Below are 23,156 nucleotides of genomic sequence, written 5' to 3'. Positions count from 1 at the left end.
TTTTGATAAATAATTATTAAATACACTGCATTTATTACAGAAGGACAAAATGGTTTACCGCAAAACCACAAAAATAGCGAGAAATTCCATTTTATGATTGACATACGAGTATAATATAATTCCTAGAAAAATATGTAATATTATAAGGTCATTGCAAATGTGGATACGCATTAAGTCAATAGGTTGGTCATTTAGCTATCAGACAAAAGTTCGTATTGCCTATTTTCCACAAACGATATAAAATACAATAAGAAACTATACACCAAAACGAAATAGTTTTAACATCGATACTACTGCCCTTAACCTTGAACAACAAATCAATAACAAAACAAACGCAAGCATGCTTACCTTTAGTATTATTATTGAACACGCAGGTATCATACAACTCCTTAGCACTCACGATACCATTGCTGTCACAGATTCCCTCACCGATACTCTTTCCTCTCTGCCTCCTCTCAACTCTCAGGAGTTTCTCAATCTCTTCTATTTCAATCTCTTTTATTTTAGCAGAACCATTCTGTTTGATAGTCTCCTGTTCTTTAGATTCTTCTTCTTCTTCATTTTCCGTGGCTGCGAATAGCTTCTCTACTACGATGAAGACTAGCATGCCTGTTAGGCACCATAGTCCGCTTTTTAAGGAGACGTGCTCGCCAGCTGTAACAAAATGGTGATGGAAATTAGTTTCAGAAAAAAATAAGGATTTAGGTAATGAGACGGACTCAACTTATCAATAAAAAGAAATGTCTATGTATAGGTGTTTTAGGGGGAGGGGGTAACCATCCAATGTCTTCTCCCGTCTAGGGTGAGGTGAGAGGGAGTTGCCTCCCTTTTGCTTTTGAGCCGGAGCTCCGGTAAACCCGCTAGGCAGTCCGCAGCTCCGGGTGTCTATGTATATGGTTATCTTGAGCTAGAATTATACAAGGTACCAGTCGGTTTCCATTAAATGTCTGGTCCGAATTCACCAATGAATATTAATTAACCCAGAAATATCTATATAGATATGATAAGTATACGTATACTTAAATAGTATCTACCTACCTAGGTAGATACTATTTTTGTGAAATAAACTGATAACTATGTATTATAAATACGCGAACAAACAAACCAATAAACTTCCTACATTAAGTGCCATTGTCTTTTCAGTACTGTGGCCATCTGCTCAAATAAATAATTATATTGAATAACTAAATACATTATTGTGTTTTGTAGTTACACAATTTAAAAATCAGATTTCGCGATGGTGACCTAATATGTGTAATATCTGGTGGTAGAACAGAGCGATTCATGGTAAGAAGATTATCTATATATTAATACGTGATGCAAAAACTTTGGACCGCTCTTTACGAAAATTGAAAATTGCGCGGACGTAGGAGCATAAAATTTGGTACACTTATAGTTTATGTGTAGGAGAAGTGCAGGACGCTAATATTTTTCAAAAATAATGCTTATAAAGTACATTAAATTAATAAATAAAACGTTACACACACATGCATAGTATCTGGTCGTATTTGACAAAACGTCAAAATCGATAGACATTGCGATGATATTGACGTCTCATATGAATAGAGTTTTATAAAAGAGTTTGTTTGAGTTTGAGTTAAATAAAAATTATCCTTGAACGTATGTTAAGTGGTATTGTAAATTAAATCGTATATGGTTGAATTTCAACCACTAGGCGACCACTAGTATATATAATATTTTTAAATTGTTTTTTACCGTTGTGTTTTTGCATTAAGACACTTGACAAGTTCGTTTGTTTTATTTACTGTACACAGTACAATACACATTCTCAAACGCTTTTATAAGACAGTAAAACAAAATATGTGGTAACTAGCTTTGACTTCAATATGATATTAATCAGATCTTTTAGAATTCACATCATTATCAAAAGGACCCAGCCACTGCTTAACTGAACTTAGGTTCTCTTTTAAATGAGAGCCCGCCATAACCGTCCAAAACCTCTGCAACTCTTGTAAGCCAGGATATACATTAGATACAACCAAAAAAACATCGGAACACTGAAGTCTGGCGAGTCACGGGTGTCGATAGGGACATGAATTAAGGACTGGGATAAAGACAACTTCGGATAGAAACTTTAAAGAAAGCTGCTGCTCATCCTTTAGTAGCTAGTCGTAGTTTTAAGATAAAAAAAGATTCTAATTATTACTAAAGTTCAAAGATTAATCACAAAATAATAGCATCTAACTAATAAAATAATAATAAGCAACAAAGTCAAGGCTTAGTTCTAACAAACTAGACATTAGCATACACAATAGGACGATAACAATTAAAAAAATAGATAGAAGTATGTATAGTGATAAGCTGCAAGAGTTTACAACACAATCAAGATAATTGCATATAAACAATAAAACATACAAATACTAATTCCGATCGCAACGGATAGTTACCGAGATTGATCGACCATACCTATGACTCATTATGTTTACTTTTTACTACGAACATCGAGTTGGAACACAAAACTTCCTTCCAAGACAAACGACTTTGCACTTTATTTACATAGACGTAAAGTAGTTAATGTTGATTCATGTGCGTGTTGACACAAAACCTCAACCTTATGTAGTATATAATGAGTGCGCGTGTGATTGTCATTGTTATATCAGAAATTAGTGGAATGAGTACTTCGTTACAAAAGTGATTATGTACGATATGACAAATGACGTATCATCTTTAATTTAGTGCATTTATTTTATCTTTGATTGTTTTAACAAACTCGTGTAGTTAACTAGAATCGATGTTGTTTTAATCTTTTGATATATTTTCATTGATGATATTGCCGATTACTTGCAACATGTGCAACTTGAATTTAGGTAGGTAGTGTTTTTATGTCAGTGATTAATTTTGATTAATAAATTTTCATCTACATTTTTTTTCTAGATTTTACCTGCCATTTTAAAACGATGTTAAAAGACCTATAAACTAGATTCCTGACTACATCTCAGTTTATGTTCTAGATTTGTGAATAAACCATTTTTCCAGCCATAAAATTATAATATCGGTTATTGAATCTTAACTAGGTCAGACTGTATTATAATCAGGCTACTAAACATGTTGTTGACATGGTTAAACTCTTTATTTAAAGCAAAAATGGTCTTTATTTACTATCCATTCATCACATATTAATTTACGCTACGGAATGGCCCATTCAAAATTAGGTCATGCATTCATTAAGGATCTCCGTAGCGTAAACATAGTAACTACAGATGCACAATCTTTGCTTAAAATCGGTTCAATATCCTCAAACCATCTAGTTACACAGCTGTTTATGTATGTATATTTATATTACCACCGCGTCATGCAAAAGTAATTCGATTCACATATAGTATAGTGTAGGTATTTCCTCCAATGACCGCAACCGCATATAATGATTAGCAGCACGAAACCTCAACATTAAGTAAATAAACAATTAGAACAATAATAATCTTTATTTACTTAGTTATAAATAAACAAAATATAATTAAAACTTTATCATAAGGAAAATGATTGCATTTTTTCTCATTTAAACCGGGGCGTGGCGCCACTAGCGAAAATGGGTGTCAAGTTTTATTCACGGTTACTTAGTAATTTTAGTTCCACATTTTGCCGTGGTTCGTTATAAGTACTGGGTGTAATGTGAACTAAAGCACTATTATGCAATACATAGGTTATCGTTTATAATGACATTGAACTGCGTCGGTCATTCAATGCGGGTGTTTCGACGTGCTAGCGAAATTGTGGGAAATACGGAAATCAGATCTGCTGTGTTTAGTTGTTAATGCATTCTAGTTCTAGTAATATTATAACATTGTTTAAGTTTTTGGTGCATCAATTGCAAATGTCATTTACCGCCGTACTCTTATTTAATGGTTACTTAACCCAGTCCTTAGCAATTGTTTTTGGAACAAAATCGTTACTAAGGAATAGTTTAAGTTCTCATTAAATGTCTCTAAGTGCGGCAGTTAGTTATTATTTCCGAATGGCAACTTACATATCTGGACCTCTAGATATTAGAAAGCTTATCGTAAAATTCTGACAATCATAGGTATTGCTATCTTTTAGGTAGGAACTACTCAGAAATGTGCCTAGAATCCAGAATTCCAGACCACTTTAAAAGAACACAAGGTTTTCCCCCATTACACATAATAACCAAAATAAAAAGTATTAAAATATATCCCACAAAAACATTTCATGTTAAATGTTGCCAAGACGAGACCATATAGCTCGCACTGTCAAAAAGTAATCAGATCCCGTGTAGAGCCAAGTTTCTAACCCTATACTTTTGAACTGGCGAGTCGGCCGCACGGACTTTTTGCTATTCGTCATATGGGCTTGAGCTTAAAAATCTATTCAATCTTCTAAACTCTTTCCGTGCGGCCAACTCGCCAGTTCAAAAGTATAGGGTTAGAAACTTGGCTCTACACGGGATCTGATTACTTTTTGACAGTGCGAGCTATATGGTCTCGTCTTGGCAACATTTAACATGAAATGTTTTTGTGGGATTTCATTTCTTTTTGTAGGTTGCTTATGATAGAAAGATAAAATGAGCGACAAATTCACCTACTAAACTACTAAATTTATAAGAAAATTGAAAACGTAATCCTAATACTTTTTATCAATGAAAATTAAAACACTAGTATCTAAACCTTTACCTACTAAACTACTAACAATTAAATATTAGACAAATGGTTTTTTTCTCCGCGATAGCAAACTTTTAAATCACCGAAATATTCCGAAAACTTTTCATTCAACGAGACAACCGTCAACGACGTCTGCCCTCGCGCGTCTGCCCGCGTTCGGGTGCCGCGCTCGCTGACGGGCCGATTATTTTTAGCTACTGCGCGGGGACGAGGGGGCAGGCGGCGGGCGTTGGCGCATACTATACTTACGATGCTTATGTTCAAAAGTATAGGTTGATTAATAAACACTTACCGAAGTGAAGTGTAGTAATATTATTCATATCTAAGTACTTATGGGTAGGATAATGTTTTGATTTGATGAAAAGTTTGTGTTCTATGTACTTGTGTATAATTTTCAGATCTCAAGCAGGAAATAGGGAATTAAGTTTCCCTATTTCAGATTTTTACCCCTCCGCGGCCGCATTCAGACCTCTAGCGTCAAAAGTTGCGGAAGTCTCGAACAAACTTTCACCCCCTAGTTTAAGGGGTTGGGGGGTAAAAGTTCCAAGTTTTAGGATTTTTTTGTTGTTTGGGTACTAATACTAGCTTACATACCAAATTTCAGTTTTCTAGGACTTCAGGAAGTACCTTAAGAATTTTGTTGATCATCAGTGGGTGAGTGAGTGACGAAATCGGGGTATTTTAGATATCAATAAAATCTAAAGTATAAGAGCTATGCAATTGAAACTTTAGAGGTTTATTAAGTCTACCACTGACATTATATCCTGAAAATTTTGTTTATCTGGTATAACCCAAACTCAAGTTATAAAGGTTCAAAAATACGACGAAGCGCTTCGAGAAAAGGTAGGTAGTGCCCTTGCGCTTCGCTTGGCTCGTCTTGGCGGGGCACTACCGTGCCCCCAGATTTTCGATCGCAACCAAACATTAAAAAAACGCCATTGATATATTTCTGGTGTCAATGTAACATTTTATTGACAGGGAAAACCTTCAGCCGTGAACATACGTGATGTTAGCATTGACAATGGACTTACTCGCGTTATCTATTTGCATACAACTACTACTACCTACTGTTTTATTTGCGTTGGAATTTTTAAACATTCATTTATGGGCCTTCACCTTTCAACTAGGGGAAGAATTGTTCCAGTGTTAGAATTTGCACGAGGTACAAAAAATGTTTGGAATGGCTTACTTTACTCTTGAAGTAAATTGACACTTTTTAAAGTGTCTGAATCCCATAAGCAGTTGAAAGTAAGTTGAAATTAATGGAATATTGGACTACTATTCTACAACGGAATTTTTACCCAGGTAGTCCAACAGGAAATAAACAGATCAATCAGCAATAGTTACCCAAAAAAAACAATAGTTACAGGGTGATAAAGTAACGAAAAGGCGAGGTTTTTATTGTTTAATAAAACCCTGCTCATATTTCTCTTGTATCGTGGGTACATACACGTTTCCGTATACATGACACCCAAAAAGAAATTATGGATCACACAAAGACTTGAACCCGTTACACGTTGTGCGACAGTCCCAGTTGCCCAGTCACCACTCTAACCATGCAGTATGCGAACAAGAAAATAATAATTTTACTAAGATCTACATCTAGCTTAAATTGACTGAATTTCTGTCTCATAGCAACTAAGAATATCATTGAAGAGGCATTGTTTGTATGTAGACTGTAGAGGAAGTGACATTGTGTGTCACAACACCTATTGTTAGTTTTTTGAAGAGCACCAGTAGTTTTGTGTAACATCAGGAAGCAGTAACTTGTTTGTTTCTTTATTAAACCATAAAAACTATATAGTTATAAAATGTTCTTCAGTTTTTATGCGCGTTTATCTTGAAGGATATTGAAACAAAAAATCCTCGGGTGCTCTCAAACTCTGATAAGTTTAAACTGTGTTACCTATATTTATGATCTCATAGTTTTCCTACCATATTATACACTACTAACTAGTAGTCAGTTATTAACCGGATAGAAATCAAGTGCATTGAAGTTTCTAGAAAACGTTGCACGTTAAAATAATCGCTCGGTTCTGTAAGAGTTTTATGAAACCATGTTAAACATTTGTTATTTTGAAGTCTAACTAACATAATATTGCGCCCTTGAGAACTTTAGTTTGAATTAATGAATTAAATTAAATAATACGTATTGAAAACAAATTGGTTCTTAAACGTCTGGGCATTAAGGAAAAATTTATGTAAGTTACATGCATTTCGGTAGCAACCCAAAAATTCTGGACAAGTAATTAATTCTCATTACTCGTTGTCTAATTTTAAACCCGCTATTACGAAAGGCTAGACATTATAGAAACATAATAAAACAATACTCACGTTTAGTATTATTTAAATCATTCTGCCACGCTTCTGGTAGGAGATGTAGGAACACGTCTCCCAATAGTCCGCCCACTGCAAAACTTAGCAGTATCCTTAATGTAGAGGCTCCAGCTGTAACAAAAGAAAAATGTCTGGTTAGTTATTGGGAACAAGAAAGAAAAGCATTCATTCATTATGCATCAAGCATATCATTCTAATAGATGAGCCAGTTGGAAGCGATCTGCGTCTGGCGGCTCACTGTGACCTTTATTAGGTTGTATCTCTACGAGCAATGTGCCACAACAACAATTTAAAAAGTGAGGGAGGAAAGGCAGAAAATGCCAACGGTATTATGTCCACCGATGTATTTGTGCATAAAGCTTTTTAAATAGATAAATAAAAAACTTTTTTATATTCTGCACTAGCTTTCAGTCTGCGCTTCTTTAAAGGGTTGGGGGCATTTGATCTCTAAAATAAATATGCACGACTTTTTTGTTAGTCCCAAATAACCCAAATTTGAAATTGCGGAATGTTCAATACAAACCCCCGCTCAAATTTTAAGAAAGTGGAGGTTTAGACGCGAGAATTAGCCTATGTCACTCTCCATCTCTCCAAATAACTTCACACAAAAATCATGTCATTAACTCGCTCCGACGTGAAGAAAAGACAAACAGTTTCCCATTTATAGTTTTAAGACTAAGACTCCATCAATTCTCATATTATTCCAACTTAGAACAATCGTACACATTCATCTGACAATTGCATACAACATCATATCAGTGAACGAACTATTCGAAGGTCATCAGATATCTCTATAGCTTCTTAGTAACAATAAGCTGTCAGTATCACGGGATCGCAGTATTATCTAATCAGTAGTAGCACTGACTACTGACTACTGATACATAAGGGTCATTGCTTATAGGATTTGCGTTGGCTACGACCGTGGCCTCGGAGCTTAGATTGTTAGTTGTGCTAGGAATATTAGAAGAGATTTGTTGTAGTTTATGTAATGCACTGAAGGAAAACGTTATGATAATATTTGGTCCTATTTATAAATCGTTTAGTTGAAGCGCAAAAATAATATTCACTGCAAATATTTTATTCTATGTAAAGGTGCGTTCAGAACCATCGAATACGCCGCTCGCGAGGGATTTGCTGGGTGTAGATGCACTACAGAACAGAAACCAAAATAAATATCTCCAAAAGTAATTAAAAATTCTAGACGTCTTTAAAAATTAATGAAAGAGTTTATACGGAAAAAAATATTATATTAATTGTCTCTATCATCTCTCAGCATTCGACTACCGGATTTGCTGAAGAGAATTATGTAATAAATAGAGATAATATATCAATGGGGATAGGTTAGGAGTTCAAATAAATAAGCATTTATTTATTGTGATAGGTATGCATTATGAGAAGTAGATTCAAACCATATCTACACTTTTAATTTGCTATTTATTAAAGGCAAAAACTCAGTTGAAACAAATTTCGCAAAAAACCTAGGTATGTTTCCCAGTTCCTAAAAACACCCAAATTAAATTAAGAAAATAACTAGCTATGTATAATTTAATTATTTAACAGCATGTAGCGCGAGCCTTACCTATTATGTATTGTGTACCCAATTAAATTTACATTAAGAGATAAAACAAATACTATCAGCTCCTATTTACTTGTAGATTACCGTTGTGATTTCTCCGATAACATCGATTGGTTTTATCATTAAATCCAATAGCTTATTAGAGCTAATTGTTTTAAGTGGCATTAGATTATATAAGACTCCTTTGAAAACTTTGACTGCATGGAGATTAAGAAATTATTATTCCTAGTTTGCGTGCGATGTGCGTGAAATAAAGTTGTTACTACAACCTTGAGGGTCAGAAAGTCCTAGTGTATGAATAAGTACTATATTAGGTAACCTTTTTTAATTTTTTTACCAATATATTTTTGGAAACAAACAAACCCTGGCTACTACTTTGAGATAACTTTTTTCGACACTCTCTAATGATAAAATACAAATTCAGAATAGACAATCGGGCAACTGTCATAAAAGTAACGAGAGTGGTATCGGACAGTTTGCACTGTAGCATCAGATAATGGACGTCCTATCACGATGGATCGTGGGGAAATCTTAACAACATGAGGGCACGCACAAATTGCAGCCTTTAACGTGGTTGTGTCGTGGTGTAAAATCTTTTTGAGTGCATCTGATATGAGTAACGACGTTTGTTCGTATGTATATCCGCATTAGTTTTTGGAAAGGAGTGCAATAAAGAAAAGCTCTAACAATACACTATTTCATCTATTTCCCATTACAGTAGTTAGGGAAATGGATAAGCTAAACCCGCGAAATGATTCGTTTCATCTACATTTGGCAGCTATGTCAGTTTATTGAAAATTTCTCAGTAGTAGCACCCTATTACCTACATGGGTCTTATGACACAAAGGTAAAAAGTGGGTGAAAATTGTATAGTGGCATTACCTGCCGTAATGTGCACCTCTGCCTAACTTTTTGGCGATAAAAGGCGTGACATAGCATATCTGTCACATTATTCTCTTTATACATACTCGTTGATTAAGGATACTTCTGTTTTAGCTCACGTTTTTACCGAATGTAATGAATTAGTAAGTATTTCGGCCGCATGTTTGTTGACCCGTGACGTTCCGACATGAGAGTGTATCTCAAATTGTCTGCTATCAGTACAAGTAACGCATCACGTAGAGATAACGCGGATAACGGTAGTCACTCGTAAATACTACTACTTAGTAAGGGCCAGTCAACTTGTCAATATGGCATAAGATTTTCCGTAATCATTGTACCTACACTTCAGAGGATCGGCAGAGGTGTGTTTGTGTAATTCAAATCAAATTGCATACAGTATGAAACTGCATTTTGATGTTGCTCTGCGAATTTACATCGGACACCAACCTAATTGCATTTAATTTCAGATCGGACTTATATTAGGAAGAATCTTGATCCTGGTTTCGAGCCTCGTGAACTATCATTATCATCAGCCGGAATAAGTGCAATGCTGAACAAAGGTCTCTCTCTATTTAAAGGGACTATCAAATAATACATTAGTAGTCAGTGAAAATGTCTTAGAAAGGAATGTTTTAATATTTTAGTCCAGGGAATATTGGTTCGGTAACAGCCACGGGGAATTTATCTTGGGCATCAGCTACGTTAAATTAATGACTTTATGTTAATTGGCTACGTACTACAAAACGATGTCGTTCCATATATACTTTATTACAATCATTCATATTGCGATTGATGCTTGTATTTGTAACTTTTAGTTAGGACTGAAGTCTTTGTCCGATACGATGACATTGGTTTAAATATGTATTAGATTTTCCTCACATAGCCTTATACTACATCAAAATCAAATAATGCGTCGTAACTTTAATAAAAAGAAAGATATCTCTAGTATGGTGTGGTTATTATGTTTGTATACTTGATAAATTAATACATGAACATTATCAGTTCGTAATAGGACATATCCCTACATAGACTTATTGTGGTCACGCCAAACCACACATGCCGATAAGCTGTAGCGACAATATAAACATTGTTTTTTTTTCTTAGAACCCAGTCTGGCTTACCGACTTGGTGATAATATGAATGCAAATAAATTAATAAGAACAATTGAGTAGTATCGCCATCGGCCCATCGCATTGCATACCATTCCTATATTAATTTGTTTTAACTTTTTATTGACATGGTTTATAAACAACCGTTTTTATTGGTTTGTGCACATGATTTAAGACACTGTTGTTAGAATAGGTTAATTAGATTTTGTTGTTAATTTGTGTTGTGTTGTTTCTATGTAAAGTGGTATATTTATTTTTCTGATACGCGATATAAAACTACTGAAATAGAGCTTTGAAATAATGTAGCTATAGTGGTCTGGTCATATTATGAAATGACCATACATTTGGGAGGGACCTGTTTCAAACAGCCGTTTAATACCGTAGATTTGACATTAAAACCTACTTTAAAAAAATCTAAAACAGTGTATCGTACACTTAGCCATCAAAAATAAAATAAATAAACTATGCAAGTTCCATCTTGGGATGACACAAAAACTTCGGCGAAACTATGTAATGTTCAGCTACGGTTGCTTTTTGCTTCATTTCGCGGTAAAACGCTTCGAAATTGTTGCTGTTTTTGTCGTCCGCCAAGCCTATTTACTTTATTTTATATTCTGCAAGTCGATCGAAGCGTCGAGAAACTTTATTGAGGGTCCATACTAGATCAATGATGTTTAACTTCTCAACAACAGGGTGTATAAGAAAACCCATGTATTTAAAAATGCGTCGTTCGTGTATTTTTTTTGATCAACTTTGAAGTTTGATGGAAGAATATTTTGCGTAACACAATTTCACTTCCATCCAAACTTTGCAAGGTCGCTTACGAAAAGCGATCGATTATGAAAAATTTACCAACAGACTTGGAAAGAGGAAGGTGGTTATTGATATCTATTTCTATATATAGCTTTAGCGGCGTTACTTTAATAACTATGCATAAAATCTTTCTAGTTTTTTTTTTATCCAATGATTTCTTCCGCCTTGGGTGAGGCGAGAGGGAGTGTCAGACTCTTACTGACTAAAAACTAACCCGTTCCTACTCCTGCTTTTCGAGCCGGAGGCCCGTTAAATCCGAAAATCTTTCTACTTAAATCCTGTCTATCAATCCATTATTCGATAGTCGATAGTCTTTAGTTTCTGCTGCCCACAAGTTAATGTTGACTGTAGAGTCAGACTACAGTTGAGAAAGCAGTTTTGTCATAGTTTTTAGCATGTTTGGCGTACTGCCAACTGATTTATGATTAGTTACTAGTAAAATAGTAACCTATTTTCGAAAATTATTTAAGGTAACTAGGGTTTTACAACGGACGAAATGTTTGATTTGGTCTAATGGCTAAAATTAATAACGGATTTCAATTCAAAATCTTAATCAATAGTCGGTTTAGTATTCTGAGAAAAATCGTTTTATTCCACATAGTTATGTATTTTAGAATGTAAGAGAGTTCACACTGACTATCGCATCCACATAAGTTGCATTGTTATTGAAAAACCTCAGAGATAATGAGTGTTGGTAAAGACAGGTATTTGAGAAAGACTTATGTCTAACAGTGCCTGTTCTTTGATCTTTTCCTTATCAGAACTAAACCCGTGGGTAGACACACGCTTCACTTCTTTAATTTCCCTTCGACTTTTATCTCCAACATTATCAATTTACGTGTCAAGTGCATCGTTTATCTGTTTACGTGTAAAGTGCATTTTTATCAGTCTATATGGTGTCTACAATATTTTACAATAGGCTTCTATCATTAATCAATTTACAATAACTATTACAAATATAGATATCAATATTACGTGCGTTTCATATCGTTTAGGGATTGCAATCCGGTCCGGCGGATCCGGGAATCCGGCGGATCCGGGGTGTTTTTGGACCTACCGGATCCGGTGTGTCGGCGCCGGATCCGGTGGCGGATCCGGTAAAGAACATTACATTAAAAGAGGAACTAGAAAATCAAATCCTGCAAGAAAAAAAGGGTATAGGGGGAAAGTTAATGCTATAAAAGAAACAGATTATGAGAAAATACTTAACCGATTCGTTGCGACGCCCATTTTGGTGCACTTTTATGCGTGGCGACGAACAAATATTTCGTGACACGACAGTCGTGTCAAGCGCCATATCAGTTGATGACACGCCTATTGTGCCATCAGCCATGTACAGAATAAAATGTTCTTTTTTCTTGTTTACCCTTGAATTGTATTTATTTTCGATTTGAGCGAGATAAAAGACATTTAAAATTGACACGAAACGCGTGTCATACGCCATATGTAAAAAAATTGGATGGCACGTCTGTCGTGCCATCCGCAACGAATCGGTTAAAAAGAAATGACTGCGTATGAAGTAGTAGGAGTAAAAGGAAAACACATTTCGCTGATCTACAGTTACTTGATGGCGATTAGGCCAACCAGTGTTGAGGCAGAAAGGGCCTTTTCTGCCGCAGGTTATATTTGTAGTGCCATCAGAAGCAGACTAGGAGACAGTACTATAAACACTATTTGTTTTCTTAGATCGTTTTTTCAGGCACAGAAATAATTTTCATTTGAATTTTGCATTGCAAAAAATTAATGCTTCTTTTTTTGTTTCATAGGATTATGAACTGAAGTTGTTGATTTTATAAGTACAAATTTAAAAGACTGTTTTGTTATAACCTAACTGTGTACATTATTAATAAGAGTTTAATACTTAAGTACTTTCAGATACTTAGGTACATAAATAGGTACAGCAATAAGTGAGAGTCAGACTGATTACTTTATTATTAAAAATAGTTTCATAATTTGATTTAGTACAAATAGTACCAAAAATTACAATTAATACCAAAACATATAATTAAAAGTGATTTTATTTTCTATAAATACGTATTTTATTTTCTTTTTATACATTATTATCAAAACTAAAAACCACTAAATACTAGGCCCTAAGTAACTTTAAAATCCGGCCGGATCCGTCCGGATCCGCCGGATTAGCATCAATCCGGTGAAATCCGGCCGGATTGAAAATGATACCGGATTGCAATCCCTAATATCGTTGTACGTGTGATTTTTTTATTAGATGTGGCTTAATTTTATATGTCGGTATGTTTATTGAATTATTGCGGTATTGTTAGGGTATTGGGTAATTAAAGTAATTGGTTAGAATTGTTAACTGCTCGAGAGTTCGAGAAGTTATTTAAAACCGTTTTGTTCTTGGTCAAGTCAGTCATTGGCGAGATTGGGAATGACATAATAGGTGGGTTTGTGTAAATGTAACGTAAAGTAAATATAAAGCACTAGGAAATTATGCTACTGACACTACTGAGAAATCTTAAAATTTAATTTTTAGTATACGCACAAACCGCAAAATATACCCTTCGTTTATGTAATAAAGATGGTAGGTACCATTAAATAATAGAAGGTTGAAGTAGCTGTTTTATCTTGTGGGCGCAGCTGGTACATAAATAAACGTATTGAAGTGTGAAATTGATATTAACGAGACTCGGGTCGGCTAAGGATAAGGGTATACCTACATTACCTTCCATCATACGTTTCGGAATCTAGTAACGCAAATGCACCGAATACCGTCCGGTGATCGGCGCGGCGAACAAAATCATCCAAAAGATAAACAAAATATTCAAGATCGTATAATAAAAAATGCTTTTCCGAAAGTATATTAACTATGAATGAGAAATATGTTCATTATTTTGCCCTTTAACGACTATTTTGTACCTATATTTCGATTTAAACTCTTACGCTTGGAAAAATACTAAAGTCCCCGTATACCGACCGACTGCCGACAGATGTCCGTGATACCGACTCCTCAGGAACCTAATTCCGACCGACCCAAACGCACATTGTAAAATCAACTCTATATCTTAGCAGTAGAGTAGAAATTCGTAAAACAACAATCTTTCTAAAACTATTCACGCATTGTTTTTGGATTCGATACTGAAATTACGATTATGAATTTTAAAATTTAACAAAACATTACGTTTTTTAATACTCGGAGATGTAAGCAGAGAACATACAATGTGACGCCTACTTTTCAACCTACCGTGTAGGTAGTTACTTATTTTTTAATTAAGTTTCCTAGTACTTCAGCATAAGATTTACCAACACCATGTCGATCTTAATTTATTATGCGTATTGGTTAAATGCGAATGGTCTTTAAGTACCTATAGGTAGATACCTATTGTTAAGATACGTAATTAGGTAAATTCGTGACTAAACTTTTGTATGTATCTACCTATACATTACATACTATGTATCGTACATATGGTAGGTACTTATTTTATTTACTTTACTACTTGTAGGTTGTAGGTACAATAAACCTCCGTAGTTATTTTCGGAACATTATGTGTCGTAGGTATTACGTACAAGTACCATACCTATTACTAACGTTTTTGTCGTTCATCCCGATGATGTGCTTATCATGTAATTTAAAAAAAACACCAAAACCTTTATTCCCTTAGTTAGTCGGAACAAGGGACAGGGAAACAAATCGTATCCAGACTACGACCAAACCTGTATTTGTATAATAAAACGTCTTAACTGAAATTTATACCATTTTTTTAGTTACTTTCTACTCTACTATTATGTACTTATTAAGTTGTAACAATATCGTATTCATGAAATTCTTCGAAATAAACATAAAATATAAAGGTTTACTTCTAGCAAGTCTTTGTGAAGGAATCGTAAATATATCGGAAATATGTCAATTTGAAACGTAAATTACAAAGAATCCATTATAGTTAGCATAGGTCGGATACCGGTCTAATATCTAAGGATAGCTTTAAGAATAAGAAACTAATCACAAAACACTCCTAGAACAACCCACGTTACAAAAAATTAGTGTCATTCATAAACCTTAAAATTCCGTTTACCGACCAATTTGGTCGGTATTCGGTACGTCGTCATTTTGTAGGGCTCCTTATTCCGTCCAACATTAATTTATCGATAAATCTATAAAAACATGGAATTTCTATATGCATATTGAAATTATAAGGACTCAATGAACCAATAAATCACATAAAGTAAATACATTCTTAGTTTACCCGAGTGATCATCGTCAAAATCGAGATCTTTTATTTCACTGATTTATGTTTTTTTCGCATGAAAATTTACGCAAACTGCACCTTTTTTATATTTCGCAGGACAGTCGGAATGTGCGTTAACCCCACAAACCCAAGTTTTGACTGAAGGTGAATGATGAATTAATGTATTGAATAAGGCGTATTTCAAGACTTTCGCGCGATAAATACACAAATTAGCGTAAATAAACTAAAATGGTCGGATAGAGGAGGCCGGTCGGTAACCGGTACCTTTGCGTTAGATTTAAGTTAATTTATTTTAGTTATGTTTCGCTTTAGCACATTATTTACTGCAATATCAATTTGTTATCGCATCGTAATCAGTTGGCAGTGTTGAAATGTAAGGCGTCCAGTTAGGATTGCACTTAATGTGCATTCAAAATTGTAGTTTATTTACCTAGTTCGTGTATGCTGTAAAACTTTACCTCATAAGCTGTTTTTGACGATCCTGCCACAACCTCCTGAAACCGCTGCATCTCCTGTATGCCAGGATCTACATTAGATACAACCATGAAAACACCGGAACACTAAAGTGTCCTGGATCCCGCAACAAAAAATAAATAATTAGAGGAGAATAAAAAATCGATAGTTTCCACTTCCCTCAGTGAAATTCATAGTAGGAGATAGAATCTATAATATCAGAATGACTTAATCCTAAAGGCACAAAAAAAGATTGAGGCACAACTGAGAGAAGCCCAGAATGAAAGTGACAGAGAAGCCAAACTGTTTTTGACAGTCTAGAGCTGGACGTCTCTACATAAGAGGAGGTTTGCCATAATATCCATAATAATAAGTTCAACATAATAATGTAGAAGTAGTTACTACTCGTATGCATAAGAAATATTTTCTATCTTCATATTACGGTCAAATTACACAGCTAGGTTGCATTAAGTAACGGTATCAGAGACGACCCAGAAGTGTATGAAATAAAACTAGTCAAATATTGCTTGAAAAATTGGTCGAAAGAATTGCTAGAAGTTGTGATTTCGGCCAAACATCATAATCTTTCCGTCTTTTATTAGCGAAGGCGGTCAACCGTGTAACGTTGCTAAATAACAGCTTAGAAGCAAAAATTTCACAACACATCTGAGATACTGTAACGTTGTCCCAAAGATATTGAATGCTGGCGATCTAAAATAAATCGTTATCGACGAAAACGAGATATGCGAGTAACGAAACTATGATCAATTGGGCGTCAACATGGAACTTTTATCTCTGGAGATAAAAATCATAAATAACTTTTCCTACACAACACTTAAATCTCCTACTTTCATTATTCAGCATGATAGTGTTTATTAAATTCGGTAATGTTAACTAACAATGACGGTTTACTCACATACATTAATTGGAGGAAAGCTCTACTAGTTTCCGAGTCACGCAGCCTACAGATGATGAAGAGTCCCTCTGTGACTCGAAACTGGTAGAGCTTTTCTCCATTAATGGACGTTAGTAAACTGTGATTTATAGTTAATTTATTTTTATTATTTAATAAACTCAAATCTTTTAAACTATGGTTTTTTTATTGTTATTAGGCTTTTTTTTTTTTTTTTTTTTTTTTTGAGGGGGAAAATCATCCAATGCCTTTTTTCGCCTTGGGCGAGGTAAAAGGGAGTGTCAGACTCCTACTGACTAAATACCAATCAGTTCCTATATCCGTTTTCGAGCCGGAGCCCCGGTAAACCCGCTAGGTAGTCCGCAGCTCTGGATCAGGCATCAGCCCTGCGGGGCCCCATCTGTGGTGGTCTGATGGCTCTTTGAGGCGCGCGCGGAACGCGACGCGCCGCACGCACGGGTCTGGTTCTGATCGGGCGGTGAGCTACCCTTGCTCGCCGTCCGCAGGCCCGTATGGTGGCCGGAGATCGTCTCGCGATCCCCGACGCCCGGACTGTCCCTCGCGACGGCTGGGGCGTGAAATGAATGTTCTCTCACGCGCCCCGCCTCCTCCTTAGCTAGCATGACTGCTTCGCAGAAGGAGGAGACGGCATCCCAGTCCCTCTCGCTCCGCACCATGGCCTGCACCAGTGCCGGGCGCGAGAGGTCGCCGTCGCCGACCACATCCCTGAGGACTTGGCGGTGCTCAGCCCACGCAGGGCACACCGCCACCGTATGTTCTACCGTGTCCTCCGGGCGGTCCTCACAGTGATGACACCCGGGCGTTTCCTCCCGCCCAATAAGGAACAGGAACCTACCGAAACTCCCATGTCCGGTAAGCACCTGCGTCAGGCGGTAGGTGAGGACGCCGTGGCGCCTCTCTAGCCACTCCTCAAAGAGGGGACTTACCGCTGCGATGACAGCGAGCCCAGCCCTCGGTTGCGACAGTCGTTGCTGCCATTCCGCCATGAGATCGCGCCGGAGCTCGTCCCGCCACGCACTGATCTGGCGCGGCAGTGGAGTTTCGCCCCGGCGACACGCGTCGGCGCGCAAACTGAACACGCGCGCGAGCACCTTCGCCTCCAAATCCCACGGCGGTAATCCGGCAAGGAGGTTCGCCGCCTATTGTTATTAGGCTGGTGCCGTATTGAGATCGATATAGCCATGCAAATGAATGCGATGAAAAGGCCGCTGATGAATATGCTGCTGCGGAGAAACGCGAGGAGTATCGTGAATTCGGCTTGAAGCAGAACTTGGAAAGGGGTGGTTTTAGTCGGTAAGAGTCTGACACTATCTTTATCCCCATACAGAGAGTGAGGAGTTATTCGATAATTTTCCCCTAATATGGGACTTCGAAAGGATTGGCTTTCGTATAGTTGTTGCCATGAGAAACAATCACAGAGAAACAACAGCGTCAACATCGTCACAGATTAGCCAATCAACAAAGATTAAACTGCTAGTGAGATTGACAGCCTAGCCAGACATAATCATGCTGGGGGACTAAGGCAACTATATGCATCGTAACTGCATTAGCAATTGAACAGGAAGAGGGAAGGCGGAAGGGAGACATTTGTCCCCTGTGACAACACTGGCGGCTCGCGAAAATATCAAGTTTATTTAGAACTAGCGACTCGCCCCAGCTTCGCATGGGTGCAAGGGTGATGAGCGACTTTTTTATGGTTATTTAATGGCAATATACGTTAAGTCTAAATATGTATACGTATGTTCAAATAGGCTGAAGTTTTTTTATGGTTATTTTGCTTTCTGCAATTTCTTACCAAGAACAATACAAAGCAACTTTGTATATAAGGAAAATTATAAAGTGATACGAAAGAGCTGAAAGAAGTGTGTGAAGTTTTCATGCGATTAAACATGGATAGACAATCCCACCGAACTAGAGTTGGGCAGAAAGCCAGGCATGATCACCTCGCCTGGTAGGAGGATCCTCCTTTTCTTAGGGAACTTTACTCTCTGTTCCCTAAACGCTTTTTATATCAGTTGGAAGTGTACTACAGTATGAAAGTTTTCTATGAAGATTTCAGTTTCTGCCGTTAGAATATTTTTAAAGTAGTTTATTTTTACACGTGAATGAAGTAATGACACACGATTTAAAGTGATGTCTACGTAAGATTCGGAAACATACGTCACCAGGGGTCGACCTTGTCTCGATACCAATGCTAACTACCAATACTCTTTGTTTCTTTTCGCAAAGAATTTATTTATCGTCATACCTACCGAAATTGGCATGTGGATGAACTTCAATTCAAGCTAATTGCCTTTTGTTTAAAAATGTCGGATTTTTATTTTTTTTATTGCTTTCTTTAACATCAGTGACTTGTCCATTAATCAGTGTTAACTGATTTAAGACTCGGTTGGTTGAGCAACACTTATTTTAATAGTACCATAATAATTGAGAGTGCGCCATTTCTCAAAGATGACGTGTTTGGTTCAATCAACTACCAGTTATGTGGTTTATGAACCTAGATTTTGAACAGTAGCTGCATTATTTACATGGAAAAATGTGTCATATAGGGCAGTGTCTATAAACTTTGGTAATATTTTGCATGATATTGTACTGTATTGCACATTATATTTTCTTTTTCAATGGTAAAAGCCCTAAACTGGTATGAATTTTCATTAGCATAGTGTCATTTATTGAATTTGACCTGCAAAACAGTGTGTTTAGCGGTCATTTTAGTCATAATAAGAAGGAAAATGGTTCATAGCCCAAATATTTGATATCATATTTGGAGTATTAACCAAATATTTGTTTTCATATGGATATGCAGGTAATAAATAAAGCAAATAACTATTTAGGTGCTACAAATGTTTTTATACTTTCCTGTAAAACATGTGTATGGTAAGTGCTTAATAAATCAGATTAGCTACCTATGTTTCTCAAATAGTAGATCATAAACAACAATAAGCTCTAACAGGCTCTGAATGCAAACCATGATTATTTTTTGTCAGTGTATGGCGCAAATGTAGCAAAATCACTTTAGTTGTCAAATATTGAATGTCCAATGGTGAGACACTAGCTAATTCCCTATTGGACAAAAATCGAGAGGTTCACACTGGCGCCATCTGGTAAACAAAATATCAGAAAAAAAACTCCATCAACATGAAATAAAAAGGAAGTAAGCTTACTTGATACAAGGAGAAACAATAAACAAGAAATAGATATCAAATAGCCGGTGCAGACTGACAGACCAAACAATGGTTCTCACGGAATTGTGTAAACAAAATAATGTCAATACACCCTCAACAATGAGCAGTGTTGTAGTGGTGTAAACATGTTGGATTAGGTGACAACTTACATATTGTATTCTACTGTGTTGTGGATAAAAGTTAAGTGATTATTATGTACTTTTATCTACGAGCATGCATGAAGACACTGATGACGTAATATTTATAACAATTGGTGTTCCATAGTCTATGTTTACCCCATAGATATATTTTTTATATTTCTATGGTTTACCCCAATGGGAGATAGGTATGAGGTTGTGTATGTATCTTTGCATGTATTATTACTATATGTATAGTTTTTCAACTTTAATATCTACACTAATATAATACAGCTGAAGAGTTTGTTTATTGTGTCCGGAACTACTGGTCCAAATTGAATATTATTTTTGTATTGTATAGTCCATTTATCGAAGAAGGCTATAGTAAGGCTATAAAAAACGGGTGAAACTGTACAGGAGTAGCTAGTTTCAAATAAAAGGTAAGGTTTAAAATGGTATCTAGGGTACAGTTCTCTTTTGATTCAGTTAAAGAGTTGAAAATTAGGCATTTAAATATTATGTATTTATCCATATAAGAATCTAATTAGTTTCTTTTTATATTGTACTAAATCTGTTAAATTAACCAATTAGCTTAGGTATAGGATTATAAAGCCAAATGAGATTTCATTATAATTAGTACATTATTAATCTACTAATTATTATGGAATTACGAGTGGAGTATAACCATATAATATGAATTGTTCTAGAATTAATCAATTTGTTTAACTAGTTCAGGAGTACTATGTTTACATAAATATTTTTACAAGCTTTATTACAATTTTCATTAGCATCTTTACGGTGCTCCAGCTCAAAGCAGGAGAAGGAATGGGGTGGTTTTTAGACAGTAAGAGTCTGACACTGCCTCTCGCCTCGCCCAAGGCGGGAGAAATAAATGAAAGATGTTCCCTCTCAAAAAAAGAAAAAAATCTTTACAGCATTATATTTATTTTCTTTGTTAAACAACTGTTATTTATTTATTAATAAACAGGTTTTCACCTCTTCTTATAAGTTTATCACTAGTTATAAGTGAATGAGGAAATTATTTTTATACTCATACCTTTACCTTGACTTTATGCAGCTTCATTAATGCATGCCTGTGATGTTTACATTTTATTATTGTTAACAGAAAAGTCAGAAATAGGCAATCAAAAAATTTTCTTCTTATTTTTTTAATTAAGCTGTGTACACTGTACCTAGAACCTTATTTTTATGTGTGATGATCAATGCTTCAGTGATGTTTAACAAGAACTATTAATTAGATATCCAACCAAATACAGTAATTACCTATAATAAAATGTTTTTAGATATAAATAACTATGGTCTATAATTATCTAGAATGGTAATAAATATTATATTTTTTGTACCTAGAGTTAAAAATTACTATGATAATAGTTGATTCTGTTCTAAAATAATCTAGATAAAATATAACACTGATAATTTTGAAAATTAGTCATATTCAACCTTTAAAAATTCGAAATATTGATATTTCTAGAAAATATTGGAGGATAAGATCAAAATATGTGCTTAAGTTATGCAAGAATATGTAATGAACTTAAAGAAAACCAGTTTGTATATCATTGTCATTGATCATAGTTTACTTTTTGTGAGCATAAACAAAGCACTCAGTATTTTTATTTGGAGAAAAATCTTGTAGAAAGCTATTAGATTATACTTTATAGAGCCTAGGAGTGTAGTTTATAGTTAAATTTTACTATAATAGTTAAATATAAATAATATTTATAAAAGGACTTTTACTACAGGTCAATAGTACATAATAATTTAGAAGCAAAAATGAATGTTAGAATCTTGCTTTGATTCAATTAATATTTTGATCTAATTGGTTTGTCTTACTAATAAGATTAATTTTATAGGAACATTTACAAAACTAAGTAGTCTTGATTCTGAGTCTATTGTTTCAGAAACGAATTGTGTATTATTATGTACATGTTTTATTAATAATTATAACACGAAAAATATTAAAATAGCAGTTCGTATGCCAAACGCATGCGCCGGCAAACAGCGACACTGAATGATGACTTTGTAAATCTAAAAATAACAAACACATGGTAGGAACAAAAAACTATCGTAAGTAAACATAATACTCACGGCCATCTGTGAAGGTGTCTGTGGCGTCCAGTGGAATGACCAGCAACGGGAATATGCCACTCAGACCGACCAGGACAGAAGCCAGGCCAGAAAACAGCCATGGATGCTCATCTAGTTGGTCCACAAAACTGTACATGTACTCCGGTAAAAAGCCCGACAACGCCATTGCGTCTTCCCGCGATTTAAATCGAATATAGAATAAAACTAGAGTTCTTTTTTCAAAACTCACAAAGCAACTTTTTTTTCAACGTCTAAGCTGCCTGTACTACCGATACATCATCGAAACGACCGGCGGATACTGTTTCGCGCGATGAACTGAATATAATCAGTATCAGTACGCTGGAGATGTTCGCATTTCCGAGTTCTCCGAGATAAAGCAAGATGCCCGAGACCAGACGAACTAATCTACACTGAGACTCAGAACGTCCGACCGATATTGTCCTTATCTTTGTATGATATTAGAACAAAGACTGTTAAGTCACTGATCTTTCACAAAATTAAATTATTTTCGTTATTTTGCGCACTAAAAATATTATACGAATATCATTGACACCCCGCCAAAGACCATTACAAAACAATGCGATGAAAGGACATGCGATGAACGAATATATCCGAGCGACTGTCATAAACAAGCGACTATCAGCTGTCAGTTCGACACATGACAGATAAGATAAATGAATTACGGTATTACCAGAGGTAAAAATATTCCTACCAAATGTAAATGCACACTAAGTTTGGTAGGTATTGACATTATTTTGTTTTAGTTTTTATTTTGTGTTTATATAAGACTTAGCGAGAATAAT

General features: G+C 35.5%; 1 protein-coding gene across 1 annotated transcript in view; it reads right to left on the bottom strand.

The window, feature by feature from the left end:
* LOC118270341 (zinc transporter ZIP13 homolog) overlaps positions 1 to 22,981 on the bottom strand; it is a 29,035-nt gene extending 6,054 nt beyond the window's left edge. The window contains exons 1-3 of the mRNA XM_035585902.2: positions 22,354 to 22,981; positions 6,969 to 7,082; positions 349 to 654 (exon numbers count right to left, since the gene is read on the bottom strand). Of these exons, the coding sequence (XP_035441795.2) occupies positions 349 to 654; positions 6,969 to 7,082; positions 22,354 to 22,519 (586 nt within the window). The 5' untranslated portion in view covers positions 22,520 to 22,981. The remainder of the gene's footprint in view (positions 1 to 348; positions 655 to 6,968; positions 7,083 to 22,353) is intronic.
* Between the last annotated feature and the right edge of the window lie 175 nt (positions 22,982 to 23,156).

This window comes from Spodoptera frugiperda, chromosome 13 (genome assembly GCF_023101765.2).
Source record: "Spodoptera frugiperda isolate SF20-4 chromosome 13, AGI-APGP_CSIRO_Sfru_2.0, whole genome shotgun sequence".
Lineage (NCBI taxonomy): Eukaryota > Metazoa > Arthropoda > Insecta > Lepidoptera > Noctuidae > Spodoptera > Spodoptera frugiperda.
The sequence above is the reverse complement of the archived record's forward strand: the minus strand, read 5'-3'. Positions and strand labels throughout refer to the sequence as shown.